Below are 16,435 nucleotides of genomic sequence, written 5' to 3'. Positions count from 1 at the left end.
CTGTGAATCCACAGCCCAATCTGGCCAATCCACCACCCGCCTACTTGGCTGTTTCCTTGGAAACCATGTAGCACAATGATACCATTTATCTGTTTTTCCTCATGTGTTTCTTTCCTAACTAGTTGCTTCCAGGTTCCTAACCAATGTTTGGATCCGACTGTTGCTCTTGAACTTGGTATGAGGGCTTTATTGTTCCAGCCCTTGTCTCCCTAAATATTTCTAAGCATGGGCTTAGGGTGGGAGATGACAAACTTGAATATCCCCATTTAGATCTGGTCTCTGTTTCTGGCTAAGCAGAATTTTAAAAGGCTGACTCTCATTTATTTTGGCAAAGGAAGTTTTAAGCAATCTGACTAATTAGTAGTTCTTGAGAGGTTGTTTAATGTTCCATTAGTTCCCCTGAGTTGCTTTAACAGCATGGTTCCAACTGGACAGCTCAGAGACATTTGATGTCTTAGAGGTCTAGAGAAACAGAAGTGTGTGGTAAAGACATGAGTGAGTTTGGGTTCTTCTGACATCTGTCAGTGAAACCTGTCCCCTACCTCTCTCAGACTAGCTGGTGGTCATTTGCCAACAGTCTTTGTTCCTTGCCTAAAATATATCTGCTTTAATTTTTATATTGTCCTGCAGTCCCTCTCTCTATGCACATCTATTCCCACATTTCCCCTTAGAATAAGCCAACTGGCCACATTTGAATATAGGAATGCCTTATACCAAAATGACTACATCTTAACTAGCCATGTGGAAACACCCTGTTTTCAAATAATGTGGCGATATGAATTGCTGATAAGTAGCATTTCTATGTACAGATCTTTGAGGGACAGAATTCAAGATACAACCCATGCCAACTTGTATTCATATGCTATGAATATAGCATATGAATAAACATCTATCTTATAGTTAAGAAACTCCTATTGTATAAAGTCATATAGGCAGTCACTGGTGAACCATATGGGTCTGATACTTGTAGCCAAGTCCTAAATATCTGCATCAGCACTCCCTATTATGTAAAAAAATGTTCCACGGATGGACTATCAGATGTTTTGAGCATTTCATAGGCAATAACCACATACACATTCTATTATGCATGAAACTTAAGGTAGGACATCAAAATTGCAATTTTATGTATAATTTTATTTAGGAAGAACCTAAGCATAGGTAGGTTCATGTGAAAAAATATGAAATGACAGCTAAGTAGCACTTGAATATGGCACAAAAAATGAAGATTGTATATAGCTGACTGAAGTCAGAGAAGCAATTAGCCACATGGTGGGTTAAAGTCCATAATTCTGCTTTAGCAGGCTCTAATACATAAGAATAATGTAAACACAGGAGTGGATGTTCACAGTCAGCTATTGGATGTATCACAGGGCTCCCAATGGAGAAGCTAGAGAAAGTACCCAAGGAGCTAAAGGGATCTGCAACCCTATTGTTGGAACAACATGATGTACTAACCAGAACCCTGGAGCTCTTGTCTCTAGCTGCATATGTATCGAAAGATGGCCTAGTCGGCCATCAATGGAAAGAGAGGCCCATTGGACTTGCAAACTTTATATGCCCCAATATAGGGGAATGCCAGGGCCAAAAGAATGGGAATGGGTGGGTAGGGAAGTGGGGGGCGCTATGGGGGACTTTTGGGATAGTATTGGAAATGTAATTGAGGAAAATATGTAATAAAAAAAAAAAAAAAAAAGAATAATGTAAAGGGAGTGTTGTAGTTGGTGTTAATTGTCTTGATACAGCCTATAGTCAACTAAGAAGAAACTCCCAACTAAGGGATTGCCTAGATCAGATTAGCCTGTGGGCAGATTAGCCACAGGCTTTTGGGCATGTCTCTGGAGGATAGTCTTGATTGCTCTTGGAGGGCCCTGCCTAATATGGGTGGCACCATTCCCTAGGCTGGTGGTCTTGTGCTGCATACGAAGTCTAGCTAAACATAAACCATCAAGCAGCATTCCTCTATGGTTTTTTCTTCAAGTTCTTGCTTGAGTTCTGGTCTTGACTTCCCTCTACGATAGATTGTGGCCTGGAAGTTAAGCCAAACAAACCCATTCTTCTCCTAGATTGGTGTTTGTCACAGCACAAGAATGAAACCAGGGCAGGGAGTAGAGAATAGACCTTTGTGGGTTTTTAAAGTCTATCTACAAGGTTGAAAGTACAAGGTGAGATATTAAGGAATGTCCATGTGAGCCAAAGTACGTTCTTTTTTAAACAAGCACACTGAGATCTCCCTTATCTTCAAATATTAATGCAAATGTTTCCATTTGATGTTTCTTTTCCTCGAGGTTGCTCTTAAAGAGAAGTTGCAGCCCTGAGAAGCTCTTGAGTTTGCCTCTGTGTTTACAATATGTCGGGTTGGCAAATGAAACCCATTTTCGTAAAGTACACTCTGATGCTTTCCTTTTTTACTAGCTTATTCCTCTAAAGGTGCCAGTGCTGGCAAGTTGTAAATGTTTTATGGTGAAATTAAGAGTTTCTAAACACATTTTACTCGTCATATCTCATTATTTCATCCCTCCCTAATAAGTTTTCATCATTTTAGCACCTGTGTAAATTAAAATTCCCCAGGAGAACAGGGAGGGCAGGCAGCAATTAATATGTTCTAAAAATTTGCTGAAAATTACCCAGTAATAGGGAGCCTAATGAATTCTGATGCTCGTGTTTTATGGATGCAATGCTAAAATGCCTCATCTCGGTGCTCAAACCCATTGATACTTTTGCTTCATGAATCACTGAAAAAACAATATGAAGCCAGCAGGGGTGTGGATCAAAGAGTCTTTGACTCTTGTGTGGGGAGTCAAGATGTGAAGGTGATATTCATGTTGCTTTCTGTGAACTTGACTCCTAGAGATCCTCGGTGCCCTGCTGTCTGTCCTTTGCATCTGGGTGGTGACTGGTGTGCTGCTGTACCTTGCCTGTGAGCGCCTCTTGTATCCTGATTACCAGATCCAAGCAGGCATCATGATCACTGTTTCAGGCTGTGCAGTGGCAGCCAACATTGTGTAAGTTATACCATTGTAACTGACTATTTGGCCTATCTCCACTCTTATCTAGAGAAACAGTTAGAAATAAATCCCCTGTGTCTAGAAGATGCTAATGTTCTGACATGGTATTTGAGTGCCACGATGACAGAAAATAATGTTGGTCACTAAAGATTAAAGAGTTTTAAAACATTGCCTCCTTGTAATTATCATATTTGAAAACTTGCAACATGCCAGAGACTGGAAAAAGATCTTGTGATATACATATCAAACTGAATTTTCACAGTCCTCTAAACCCACAGAGTGTGAAATGGAAACTCAGCTATGTTAAATAGGTGATGAGGAATTAGGATTCAAACCTAGAAGCACAGATTTGGATGGAGCTTCCATCCGCTCTGCTTTCTTGTGTGTGTTGATGATCTCATGGAATGTGGCTTCCCAATGGCTCAGCGTTTGTTAGGTAAGTAGATAATGAGAATTCAGACTGCTGAGTTGACAGAGACCTTAGAAATTATTTACTGCCATCAGGATTCTACATTTAAGTTAGCTTTTGCAGTATGTTTATAAAGCACTCTTCACCTTTGTGTAGTCATCCAAACCAAAAATGGAGGGATTTCTTCCCCATCAAAGTCTATTTTATCTTTGTAACATACTACTGCAAGAAAAGTTGTTAGGGGAGAAAAATCCTTTCCACAGGTGCCTCCAGGAGGAACTCAGTCCTTCAAAGCTACTGTGGATGTCTCGCCTCCTGAACTGTAAGACAATAAATTCACATTGTTTGAAGCTCCCCACAAATTGTGGTACTTAAACCGGGGACTTTGGAATATGTCTCATGCTCAAAATTCTGGGCCTTGGAGTGTTTTGAACATTTTGAGTAGTCAAGTCAGGAATATTTAACCAGCAAATTTTATGTAAAAATTCACACACACACACACACACACACACACACCCCAAGTATGTCAAGTATATCATCTTTCAAAACAAACTGATGCATATTATAAGGTAGATTTGGCATTAAAGACTTGATAGTGGTTAAAGAAATAAAATGCTTCTGACAGTGTTTTTTTTTTATTGTTTTTGTTGTCATTTTGGAGTGTGTACAATGGTATCTTTTCAATTGATAGATATGCTAGCATGTATGGTTTGAAAATGTGTTCTCAGGCTATTGGAAGAGTATTCCATTTAGACACCTCTATTTTCACCTCACAGTTTGTACCCAAAATGTCTGAGCTGAAAGTTAAGGGTGGTATTTGATGATCTGCAGTCATTGACCAGATCCTGTGTGCTATGAGTTAAGTTGAAACTATGCTTCATTTTGGAAACAGAATGCAGACAGATAAATGTGAATCTATCTTGTCTAGGAGATAAATACTCAGATGTGTTCTGATCACTGAGGTAGTGGTGGTGGTGGCAATACCTTCTTTTAGAAGGAGAAGAGTATGTCTTAAAGTCAGTAGGAAGAATGAAAGTATTCATAGTTTCCAAAGAGTCATGTGCCACGTGGGTTGTGTTAATACTGTGCAAAGATCAACCACAGTGTATCAACCAAGCTAATTACTTCATTAATTTGGGGTACCTTAAGAGTGGATTTTATCTTCACAATAGATACTGTCTTAGTCAGGGTTTCTATTCCTGCACAAACATCACGACCAAGAGGCAAGTTGGAGAGGAAAGGGTTTACTCAGTTTACACTTCCATATTGCTGTTCATCAGCAAAGGAAGTCAGGACTGGAACTCAAGCTGGGCAGGAAGCAGGAGCTGGTGCAGAGGCCATGGAGGGATGTTCTTTACTGGCTTGCTTCTCCTGGCTTGCTCAGCCTGCTCTCTTATAGAATCCAAGACTGCCAGCCCAGAGATGGTCCCATCCACAAGGGGCCTTTCCCCCTTGATCACTAATTGAGAAAATGTCTTACAGTTGGATCTCATGGAGGCATTTTCTCAACTGAAGCTCCTTTCTCTGTGATAACTCCAGCTGTGTCAAGTTGACACAAAACTAGCCAGTACAGATACCATCTAGGTTTTCTTTTTACTGCATTGATTTTGAACATTGACCTGACAATTGCAAGTAGTTTTCATATTTAGAGAGACAGCTAACTGTCTGCTCTGCTATTCTCAAGCAAGCAACCAGATGGTTATTTGTAGATAAAGGTGACTAGAATGTTTACTCTGGGAACTGAGAATGTGGGTTTCAAGTGCTGCTAGATACTGTGTTGTGGGAATATACAGAGATATCAGAACTGAAATTTGCGAGGAAATCTGCTCTTTGGGAACCCAAAAACCAGAACAGAAAGTTCTAATAGCAACTGTGAAGAGAGTCTTTGATGAAAGTTGTAGATAGAGCTCTGAAGTGAAGATATTTCTGCTTAACTTTCGAAATGCTATTTGTCTAAACTAGACTCCTATGTTGGTCAACTATGGTGATAAATTTTAGTAGATATGAATACAAATTGTGTGTGTGTAATCCCCTTTCTCTCTGCCACAAGTGTATGCTAGGGAGATATCATGTCCAGTTTGTGGTACAAATATTAACTGTGCCTAAATATGTGTTCCTTGTCATCTTAAAATAAAAAAATTAAAGAATGAATGACAATGCAATGAGCTCTAATAACAGATCCAGAGGCTCTATTTACAGCCAGCCTGTCTGGGGCATGTGGAAAGGTAACTTACAGTTGACAGTGAATTCCTATCCAAATACTGACAATCTGAAAACTGCATTATGGAATGATTGAGCCTTGGTGGGTAGCTGGGATTCTGCTTTCAGTGATGGACTGAGATTCAGCAGATATGTGACACATACATGATGTGTTTCATTCTTTGTCAGTTTGCTTGGAAGATGAGTGATAAACTTTGCAATATGTCATAATATGCGCGTATATATGCAAGCATTTTATACGATATCAAATAATTTCAGTCCTTGCATGGATAAGTATATATTCAGATACAGTATACTTTGCATTGGCCATTAGAAAATTATTCAGATTTAAATGATCTTTCAATTTTAAATAAAGGACAGGTGGGGTGGGGGTAGGGGCATCCCGGTGGAGACAGAGTGGGGTGAGAAGGAGGTGTGGGTTGTGAAGCAGTCAGATGCTGGATGGGTGGGGCAGGGGATGAAATATGGAGTGTAAAAAATTAAAAATAAAATTAAATTAAAAAATAATCTTTCAAATGAAACAAATTAAGTTAAATGAAAGATTCCAGCTTTGGGAGCAAGAGAGGTCTATGTAAGTTGCTCATTGTACCAATGTTTGATTTTCATAAAAGCAGTAATCCTTTTCACTTTTACCATGAGACAGAATAGTATTATGTGGTTGAATTCTCCAGAAAAAAGGGGTTGCATTTTTGAAATATTTCCTTTTGAGAATTTTGAAAAGTTCTAAGGTATACTTATATTCAAATGTAAGTCCAACATAGTATACCTTAATTTATTTTAATTAACTGACAGGTTGAGTAATAAATGCTCTTGATGACGCCTCCATTATGTTGTAAAAACTTACTGCGTGTCAGGAACATTGTTATCTCTTTCAGACTAACTATGATTTTGCACCAACGGAACCTTGGCCACAACCACAAGGATGTACAAGCTAATGCCAGTGTCCAAGCAGCCTTTGTACATGCCCTGGGGGATGTATTTCAGAGCATCAGTGTGCTAATTAGTGCTCTCATTATCTACTTTAAGGTGAGTGTGTTTAGTAATCAGTGATTCTCTGGACGTAGCAGCATCAAAACTAAGCCTCAAATACCACCAATGCTAGCGGCCTGTGTTTACTCGCTTAAACCATTTTACAAAGTGAAAGCTAACAAATCCTGAAACCTCAGTCTTTCCTGGATTCTAAAAAGCTGTTTGTGCTTCATCTGTTGGGCTTTGAGTCTGTCAAGAAAGATGCTTTTGATATGGTGTTATGATGTAAACCAATGAAATCATGGACACCTTGAGTTTCTTCAGATGTAAACGATGGAAGAGATCTCAATGGCTGATGTAAATTATACTTATTGTCTGAAAAAAAATGCATGGAATGAATTCAGAGACACAAACCAAGGTAGTAATCTGGCACATTCTTGCTATTTACAGGTATCTTTACTGAAATAAATATGTCTGATCAAGTATTTTACCTGTTCTTATTATCACTGCCAAGAGTCATATTTCTTAAATATTTATCTATGCATGCTTTATTAGTTATGTCCAGTAATGTCTCTTGAGTAAGTATGCGCACATGAGTCTAGGTATCCACAGAGGACAGAGGAGTTGGATTCCCCCGGAGCTGGAGTTATTAGCAGCCTAATGTGATTGCTGAGTGTTGGGTTGAGGTTCTCTGGAAGGGCAGAATCTGCTCCAAATCACGGAGACACCTTCTCCAGCTTTTGGAGAATTATATTTCTTGGGGCGGGGGCGGGGGCCGGGGCAGGGGCAGGGGAATCCAATTCGCTGTGTTTGGGATTTGTGCCTACTGCTTGGCTGGGGAACGGTAGAACACTTGATTCCTGGGCCCACTGATACTGTTTTCAGTGTGGCAGGAGCTTCTTTTATCTCAAAGCAGAACTCTGGGCAAAATGAGAGTGGAGAAGGGTCTCTCATTCTAAACGTGTAAGTACTCCTTGACAGAGATGTGCGTTTGGGACGGAGTGAGTAGGGAAAAAAAAGAATTGTTTACAGCTCTGCCATTTGTATCATGCTATTATAATTATCCAATTTGGAGTCTATAGTATTTTTTTTCCTAAAGTGTGAAAACATGTCAGTAAAAGGAAAAAGCAAAAGGAAAAAATACCTGACTCCTGAGGTTGGGGGTGGGAGATTCACGTTAAAAGCTTGAAGTTAGTAAATAAATAAAAACTTTTAAAGTTAAATAAAAACTTCAAGTCATAGGCAGAGGCAGTTTAAAATCATAAAGAGTAATAGCTTGAGTTTGCCAAAGAGGATGGTGAATACCAATGAAAAAAGGCCTTCTAAACACAGCAAGGCTTATCTAAGTATGAACTCATGTATATTTGGCAGTACACATTGGGCCTGCCAGGTCTGGACCTGATGTAGCCTTAGTGCTGAGATGGGGAGTGGACACAGGTCCCATCTCAAACACAGAAGCTATTTCCATTGATAACTGCTCACAAATGAAAAATTAGTTATTTTAAACACTTATTCTCCAATGGAGTCTCCCTGGCTATATAAACCATACTTATAGGCAGGCTCCATGCCCATCAGTAAATGTCAAAACAGAATGAATGCAATGGCATTTTTGGATGTTCTCTGTCTCATAATGCTTTGTCAAGCCTTTTGTCTTTTTAAACCTTACAGGTCCTTTGCACATATTTTATAGCTTCTGACTTCGTATTTTATGAGATTTGTGTGTGTGTGTGTGTATTTATGTGTGTCTGTATCTATTTGTGTTTCTTGAGCTTTTGTTTCCGGCTTTTTTCTTACGTGTTTGTTTTGTCCGATTCTGTTTATCGTATTAGTATTAGTATTAGTATTAGTATTAGTATTAGTATTAGTATTAGTATTAGTATTGCCTGTGTATATCTTAATGAGAGAAAGGAAAGGTATGGGTTTGGGTGGGTAGAGAAGTGGACACAATCCAAGAAGAGTTGGGGAAGGGAAACTATAATCGGAATATACTGCATTAAACAATCTACTTAAATAAAAAAAGAAACAAAACTTTGCAATGCATTCTTAATAGACCACTTACTTTCACTCATGTAAAAAGCTACGAATGTCATCCGATTACATCACACAGCATCTGAAATCTACAGCAGACTTTTCCCAGCTTCCCCACCCGTGCCATCGACAATATATTTGGCAAGTAATTTGATTTATGACTTTCTTTGTTGTGTAACTAATAAAATCCATGTAACACCTTAAAAATGAGTCCAGTTGCTGCATGCACAAAGGTTAGGTTTATGTTACATTTCCTAAAGGAAGTAGAGAATGGACTTTTCTGCACCACCGAGCTTCATCATAATCAGAACAGTACATATTTCACTCTAATTTCAAGACCAAAAATCAGCAGGGGTAGGGAAGGAGAGGGAGGGGGAGGGGGGAGGGGGAGAGGGAGAGAGAAGCTCAAGAATCATGTTTTGGTTTGTGCTTTAAAAGCTGAAATAAATGATACCCCCTTTCCTCCCTTGTCATAATTATGGTTGAAAAGTATTGACTAGTGTGACCATCTTTTCAACACTTCCATGACTACTGTGCTCTCAAATTAATTTGAAAGCTCTGAATCAAGTAAATATAGAGCATGCTTAAGAATACATTTCAGTTTAATCCCTGAGTTATGAGGAATGCATTTCCAGATCCCCCCATTGCTTACTCATTGCAAATTTAAAACTTGGGTGAATTTGCAGATTGCACTTTCTAATTCGTTGAAGAATTGAATTGGAATTTTGATGGGGATTGCATTGAATCTGTAGATTGCTTTTGGCAAGATAGCCATTTTTAAAATGTTGATCCTGCCAATCCATGAGCATGGGAGATCTTTCCATCTTCTGAGATCTTCTATAATTTCTTTCTTCAGAGACTTGAAGTTTTTATTATACAGATCTTTCACTTCCTTAGTTAGAGTCACGCCAAGATATTTTATATTATTTGTGACTATTGAGAAGGGTGTTGTTTCCCTAATTTCTTTCTCAGCCTGTTTATTCTTTGTGTAGAGAAAGGCCATTGATTTGTTTGAGTTAATTTTATATCCAGCTACTTCACCGAAGCTGTTTATCAGGTTTAGGAGTTCTCTGGTGGAATTTTTAGGGTCACTTATATATACTATCATATCATCTGCAAAAAGTGATATTTTGACTTCATCTTTTCCAATTTGTATCCCTTTGATCTCCTTTTGTTGTCGAATTGCTCTGGCTAGGACTTCAAGTACTATGTTGAATAGGTATGGAGAAAGTGGACAGCCTTGTCTAGTCCCTGATTTTAGAGGGATTGCTTCAAGCTTCTCACCATTTACTTTGATGTTGGCTACTGGTTTGCTGTAGATTGCTTTTATCATGTTTAGGTATTGGCCTTGAATTCCTGATCTTTCCAAGACTTTTATCATGAATGGGTGTTGGATCTTGTCAAATGCTTTTTCCGCATCTAACGAGATGACCATGTGGTTTTTGTCTTTGAGTTTGTTTAAATACTGGATTACGTTGATGGATTTCCGTATATTGAACCATCCCTGCAAAAAAGCTAGGATAGCAAAAACTCTTCTCAAGGATAAAAGAACCTCTGGTGGAATCACCATGCCAGCCCTAAAGCTTTACTACAGAGCAATTGTGATAAAAACTGCGTAGTACTGGTATAGTGACAGACAAATAGACCAATGGAATAGAATTGAAGACCCAGAAATGAACCCACACACCTACGGTTACTTGATCTTCGACAAGGGAGCTAAAACCATCCAGTGGAAGAAAGACAGCATTTTCAACAAATGGTGCTGGCACAACTGGTTGTTATCATGTAGAAGAATGTGAATCGATCCATTCCTATCTCCTTGTACTAAGGTCAAGTCTAAGTGGATCAAGGAACTTCACATAAAACAAGACACACTGAAACTTATAGAGGAGAAAGTGGGGAAAAGCCTTGAAGATATGGGCACAGGGGAAAAATTCTTGAATAGAACAGCAATGGCTTGTGCTGTAAGATTGAGAATTAACAAATGGGACCTCATGAAACTGCAAAGCTTCTGCAAGGCAAAAGACACCATCAATAAGACAAAAAAACCACCAACAGATTGGGAAAGGATCTTTACCTATCCTAAATCAGATAAGGGTCTAATATCCAATATATATAAGGAACTCAAGAAGGTGGACTCCAGAAAGTCAAATAACTCCATTAAAAAATGGGGCTCAGAATTGAACAAAAAATTCTCACCTGAAGAATACTGAATGGCAGAGAAGCACCTGAAAAAATGTTCAACATCCTTAATCATCAGGGAAATGCAAATCAAAACAACCCTGAGATTTCACCTCACACCAGTCAGAATGGCTAAGATCAAAAATTCAGGTGACAGCAGATGCTGGCGAGGATGTGGAGAAAGAGGAACACTCCTCCATTGTTGGTGGGATTGCAAGCTTGTACAACCACTCTGGAAATCAGTCTGGCGGTTCCTCAGAAAATTGGACATAGTACTACCGGAGGATCCAGCAATACCTCTCCTGGGCATATATCCAGAAGATGTCCCAACCGGTAAGAAGGACACATGCTCCACTATGTTCATAGCAGCCCTATTTATAATAGCCAGAAGCTGGAAAGAACCCAGATGTCCCTCAACAGAGGAATGGATACAGAAATTATGGTACATTTACACAATGGAGCACTACTCAGCTATTAAAAAGAATGAATTTATGAAATTCCTAGCCAAATGGATGGACCTGGAGGGCATCATCTTGAGTGAGGTAACACAATCACAAAGGAACTCACACAATATGTATTCACTGATAAGTGGATATTAGCCCAAAACTTAGGATACCCAAGATATAAGATACAATTTGCTAAATTCATGAAACTCAAGAAGAATGAAGACCAAAATGTGGACACTGTGCCCCTTCTTAGAATTGGGAACAAAACACCCATGGAAGGAGTTACAGAGACAAAGTTTGGAGCTGTGGTGAAAGGATGGACCATCTAGAGACTGCCGTATCCAGGGATCCATCCCATAATCAGCTTCTAAACGCTGACACCATTGCATACACTAGCAAGATTTTGCTGAAAGGACCCAAATATAGCTGTCTCTTGTGAGACTATGCAGGGGCCTAGCAAACACAGGAGTGGATGCTCACAATCAGCTATTGGATGTATCACAGGGTTCCCAATGGAGAAGCTAGAGAAAGTACCCAAGGAGCTAAAGGGATCTGCAACCCTATAGTTGGAACAACATGATGAACTAACCAGTACCCCGGAGCTCTTGTCTCTAGCTGCATATGTATCGAAAGATGGCCTAGTCGGCCATCACTGGAAAGAGAGGCCCATTGGACTTGCAAACTTTATATGCCCCAATATAGGGGAACGCCAGGGCCAAAAGAATGGGAATGGGTGGGTAGGGAAGTGGGGGGCGCTATGGGGGACTTTTGGGATAGCATTGGAAATGTAATTGAGGAAAATATGTAATAAAAAATATTAAAAAAAAAAACTTGGGTGACTGAGTCCCCAGGAAAAGCATCCTGCTTTTGAATTGAACACCCAGGGTCAGGAAGATCAGTGAGTGGCAGAGAAAGAAAGATTCAGAGAGTGTTACTTCTTTTATCAACTGGAGTCTTGATAGAAAGTTTGAACTCAGTTAACCAAGGATGCTGTGTTTTCCAGCCTGACTACAAAATTGCTGATCCAGTGTGCACATTTATCTTTTCCATCTTGGTTTTGGCCAGCACCGTCATGATCTTAAAAGACTTCTCCATCTTACTCATGGAAGGTAGGACTGCTTTCATCAGTATCCTCAGGACTGATGCTCTTTCCCTTTGATCATAAAAGGGGTGACTGCCAGGCATGTTCTTGGTTAATTTGTATCTATATTATAGAGGAAAATTAGAGTGATAAGGATTATTAATGTTTGGTTTCTGCCTCTATGGAACTAATAGAAATCACACACACACACACACACACACACACACACACACACACAAATGTTCTCTCTCTCTCTCTCTCTCTCTCTCTCTCTCACACACACACACACACACACAAATGTTCTCTCGCTCTCTCTCTCTCTCTCACACACACACACACACACACACACACAAATGTTCTCTCTCTCTCTCTCACACACACACACACACTGTTAAATTATATTTCACAATGTAAAGATATCAAATATAAGCACTGAATACAATATTAGAGGGAAATAGTGCAGAAGTATACTGGAAAATATCAAGGAAAGAAGAGATAAGACAGGTCTTTCTATTAGGCAGCAATATAATTGTTTAGATCTCACGTGTCTCAAAGTCTCACTGGGTTGACATTTATTTATCCAGCAAGTGTTTGCAGAACGGTGTTAGATCATGTCCTTAAAATTAGATTTACTAAAATGAGCAAAGCAGTGAATGACACTCTCCTACTGGAGGGAGCTATGCTTGAATAAAAGGAGAGATTGTCTAAACAATAAGAAAGAATAGAACAGTAAGTGCTATAAAGAAGAGCCGGGATTCTAACATGGCTGGGGAGGAGGGGCCAGCAAGCAGATGGGATTACAATGTCACAAGCTTGTTCTTAGCCCAGGGTAGTATCTTTTGCATGTGAACCTCATTGCCCATAGACAGTATGGTTCCCAGCTATTCTGCTTTGCCTGGCTGGCTCCATGGGTCTTCCTGTCAATCAGAAAAAGATGACAGAAGTAACTCTCACTGTCAAGACAGTAGCTCCTATGACTAAAGCTTCCTGGGAATGTCTCCCCGCTGCATTCTACAGTTTGTTACTTTGTTTTCATTTGGCATAACCCAGTTGAAGAACTGCTGTTTCCTGAGATTCCCAGACTGCATCTCAGTAGTGAGGTGTGACTGACATAAATTCCAGGAATAGTTAACCTCAAAGAACAGGTAGTATTCAGGTGCAGTTGCAAATGCCTATAAGCTCAGCAACTTGGAGATAGAGGCAGAAGGATTGTTGTAAGTTCAAGGCCAATCTGGACTATATAATACATTCAGGCCATTTAGGGTTACATAGGGAGAACCTGTTAAAAATAAATTATAAAAATTAAAGCCAAGCTGATTGGCCAGTAGTCTTCCCATCTTCCCACGTGTTCTACATGATTTAGTTAAAAAGAAGAGTGTCTCTAATTATTATAGTCTGTTACCCAGACGTTGAATGACCTGGGCAGCTAACACAATGGGCAATTTGCAAACCAAATGGCTTATCGTTAGCATCTCCTCTTAGCACAGTTCCTGGAGTGACCACTGGATATCAATCTTTCACTGCATTATAATTTATAAAGGACAGACTTGTTCCATGAGCTCCCCACATCATTCATCATCTATGATTTGCTCACATTGGTCACATTTTACTATGCATATGATGCAAGTCAGAGAAGCATCACAATTTGAGAAAATTCACAGTAATTATAGTCAGAATGCAAACCCAAGATTTATGATAGCAAACCCCATGCTGTTTCATTATGCTTTGTAGAGCATGTGCAAAGATAATTAGGGAAAACACTGTTGGTATAATAACATCTTCAGGATGATTACTGTTGCTAGATGTTGCTGAGTAAATTCTGTGAGTATTTTGTCTGTGAACTTGACGCTCATCAGTCTCAAAGCCTTCGGCAGAGGCAGATTTTTAAACATTTGAAGTACAAAACCAAAGAAAGGCACTGGATGCAAGTTGGTGTTCTGCTGAAGACTGTGCGGTCCACTTAGCTTTCATGGTGAGTATATTTAGGTAAGTAACAAGAGGGTCCTATGATTCCTTTGTCAGGTGTTCCAAAGGGCCTGAGTTACAACAGTGTGAAAGAGATCATCCTCGCAGTTGATGGCGTGATCTCCGTGCACAGTCTACACATCTGGTCATTGACTGTGAACCAAGTGATTCTCTCTGTTCATGTTGCTACAGGTCAGTGAGTTTTGCAAACACCCAGGCAAGATTCACTCCTTAGCCTGAAAAGGCAGTCATTTCTCTTCTTTTTACAGCTGCCCTTACTATCTATTGTCTGTCAAAACAACTATAAAATGTGTTGCTCTCTCTACTCAACACCTCTGAAAACCAACCCACTTATCAATGTTGTCATAGCAACAATGATCCCAGTTGCATCCTCTGAGCTGATTGCGTAGAACAGAAAGACAGTGTAAAGGGCTAAAATGTCTCTCTTACTTTAAGTCCTTGGCTTCTGAAGAAATGACTTTGCCTATTTGTCTGGGTGCCCCCTTAGTCTAAATAGTAGGAATGAATTAGACAACAAAGAATCTCCATGGAGTATCTCCTGTGTAAACGATACTTTTCTGACCCTGAAGAAGAAAGAAGGGAGGCGGAGGCTCAGTTTTGAAATTCCAGCAAGCTAGTAGATGTGTTGAAAGATGGTCAGACATCATGTGGCCATGCAAGACACGTCACAGAATAGACTCAAACCTGCTTTTTTCAAGTAGAAGGTGAGTGTGTCCGTGATAAGTTTTCAGACTGGGAGAAATGGGAGGCAGGAGATTTTTCTTTCTCTTAAGAGAAACCTCAGGCCAACGTTAGTAATTAGGTTGTTAAAAATGACTCAAGATGTTACTTAGAGGCAAGGGATAGGAAAGTCAGTGACAGTCACTTGAAGGCTGTACTTTGTCAGATGTCTTCATTTTCTTCAAGGGGCTCAGGTATGACTTCCAGAAATTTACAACATCCTCTGTACAAATATTTCACCAAAAGTATAGGAGTATAGTAAAGAATCAGGTAACCATGCAGGGAATTTGCAGCCTCCTGATATTATTTAAGACTGGAAAAAAAAAGGATGGCAGTGAGGGTGGATGCTCTAGGGAAGGCCTTTGGGGAGCTCTAAATGCTTCTGTGTTCCTGCCACTTGTCTTGATATAAATTCTAATTAAATCCAAGATCGGCAAGAGGGAGATCCCTGGGGGCTGGTGAGCAGAGTCCAATAAGACACAGGAGCTCTGTCTAGTTCTACTGCTTTCCAAGTCATGTCTCTCCTTCCATAAGAAGCTCCTACCAGTGCCAGACTACAGAAGTAACTATGTGGGAAGAGCACCTGTAGTAACCGATACCTTGCGATACTGGGATGCACATTGTCTGTGTGAACAGAAGTGAGTGTTAGAACCAACTGGTTCTTTTGAGGGCTCTGCCCTTTCTCTATCCTTCAGGTACCAAACCCTTGAAGGTAAAATCAGCTCCTGCTTCAGCATGTGTTCACATGTGTGTGTGTGTGTGTGTGTGTGTGTGTGTGTGTGTGTGTGTGTGGAGAGAAAGAGAGAGACAGACAGAGAGAGAACATGAGTACATCATCACATTAACTGTGTTAATCTTCCTGTGGTTCTTTATCAACAGCTGCCAGCCAGGACAGCCAGTCTGTGCGGACAGGAATTGCTCAAGCCCTCAGCAGCTTTGATCTGCACTCTCTTACCATTCAGATAGAATCTGCAGCAGACCAGGACCCCAACTGCCTTCTCTGCGAAGACCCTCAGGACTAGCTCGGTCACACTGTCAGCTTCCTGTGTTTCCTAGGCCATGATAAGATGCAGCAAAGTTTCTGCAATGCACAATGGAGCAACCGTCGGAATAGATTTGAGAAAGTCATGACAATGCAATGTGCACGCTCTTCCTTTGTATTTATCTCTATCCACCATGAATGAGGATGCATGGGACTTGTCAGCTTCTTGGATTATACACTAATCAGTAGTTGTGCTCAATTGTAGTATATATAGATTATTCCTAACTGGAGTTGAAATAACAGATGTTTGCAATCATAGGTAATGAATGATTCACTTGCCTACAATAGTGGGTATAGCTGAACTCGGGAATGCCTTTCTAGGAATCCACAGTATGAGAAACAAACATT

At 40.0% G+C, this 16,435-nt stretch overlaps 1 protein-coding gene across 2 annotated transcripts in view; it reads left to right on the top strand.

The window, feature by feature from the left end:
• Positions 1 to 16,067, top strand: part of Slc30a8 (solute carrier family 30 member 8) — a 46,167-nt gene extending 30,100 nt beyond the window's left edge. For both annotated transcript variants that reach the window (XM_085831719.1, XM_085831718.1), the window contains 5 exons: positions 2,849 to 3,002; positions 6,510 to 6,660; positions 12,262 to 12,367; positions 14,362 to 14,496; positions 15,925 to 16,067. In XM_085831719.1, the coding sequence (XP_085687845.1) occupies positions 2,849 to 3,002; positions 6,510 to 6,660; positions 12,262 to 12,367; positions 14,362 to 14,496; positions 15,925 to 16,067 (689 nt within the window). The remainder of the gene's footprint in view (positions 1 to 2,848; positions 3,003 to 6,509; positions 6,661 to 12,261; positions 12,368 to 14,361; positions 14,497 to 15,924) is intronic.
• Positions 16,068 to 16,435: the final 368 nt, after the last annotated feature.

The sequence above is a fragment of the Mus caroli genome, unplaced genomic scaffold, assembly GCF_978045245.1.
Source record: "Mus caroli unplaced genomic scaffold, Mus_caroli_1 scaffold_16, whole genome shotgun sequence".
In the NCBI taxonomy this organism is placed as follows: Eukaryota; Metazoa; Chordata; class Mammalia; order Rodentia; family Muridae; genus Mus; species Mus caroli.
The sequence above is the reverse complement of the archived record's forward strand: the minus strand, read 5'-3'. Positions and strand labels throughout refer to the sequence as shown.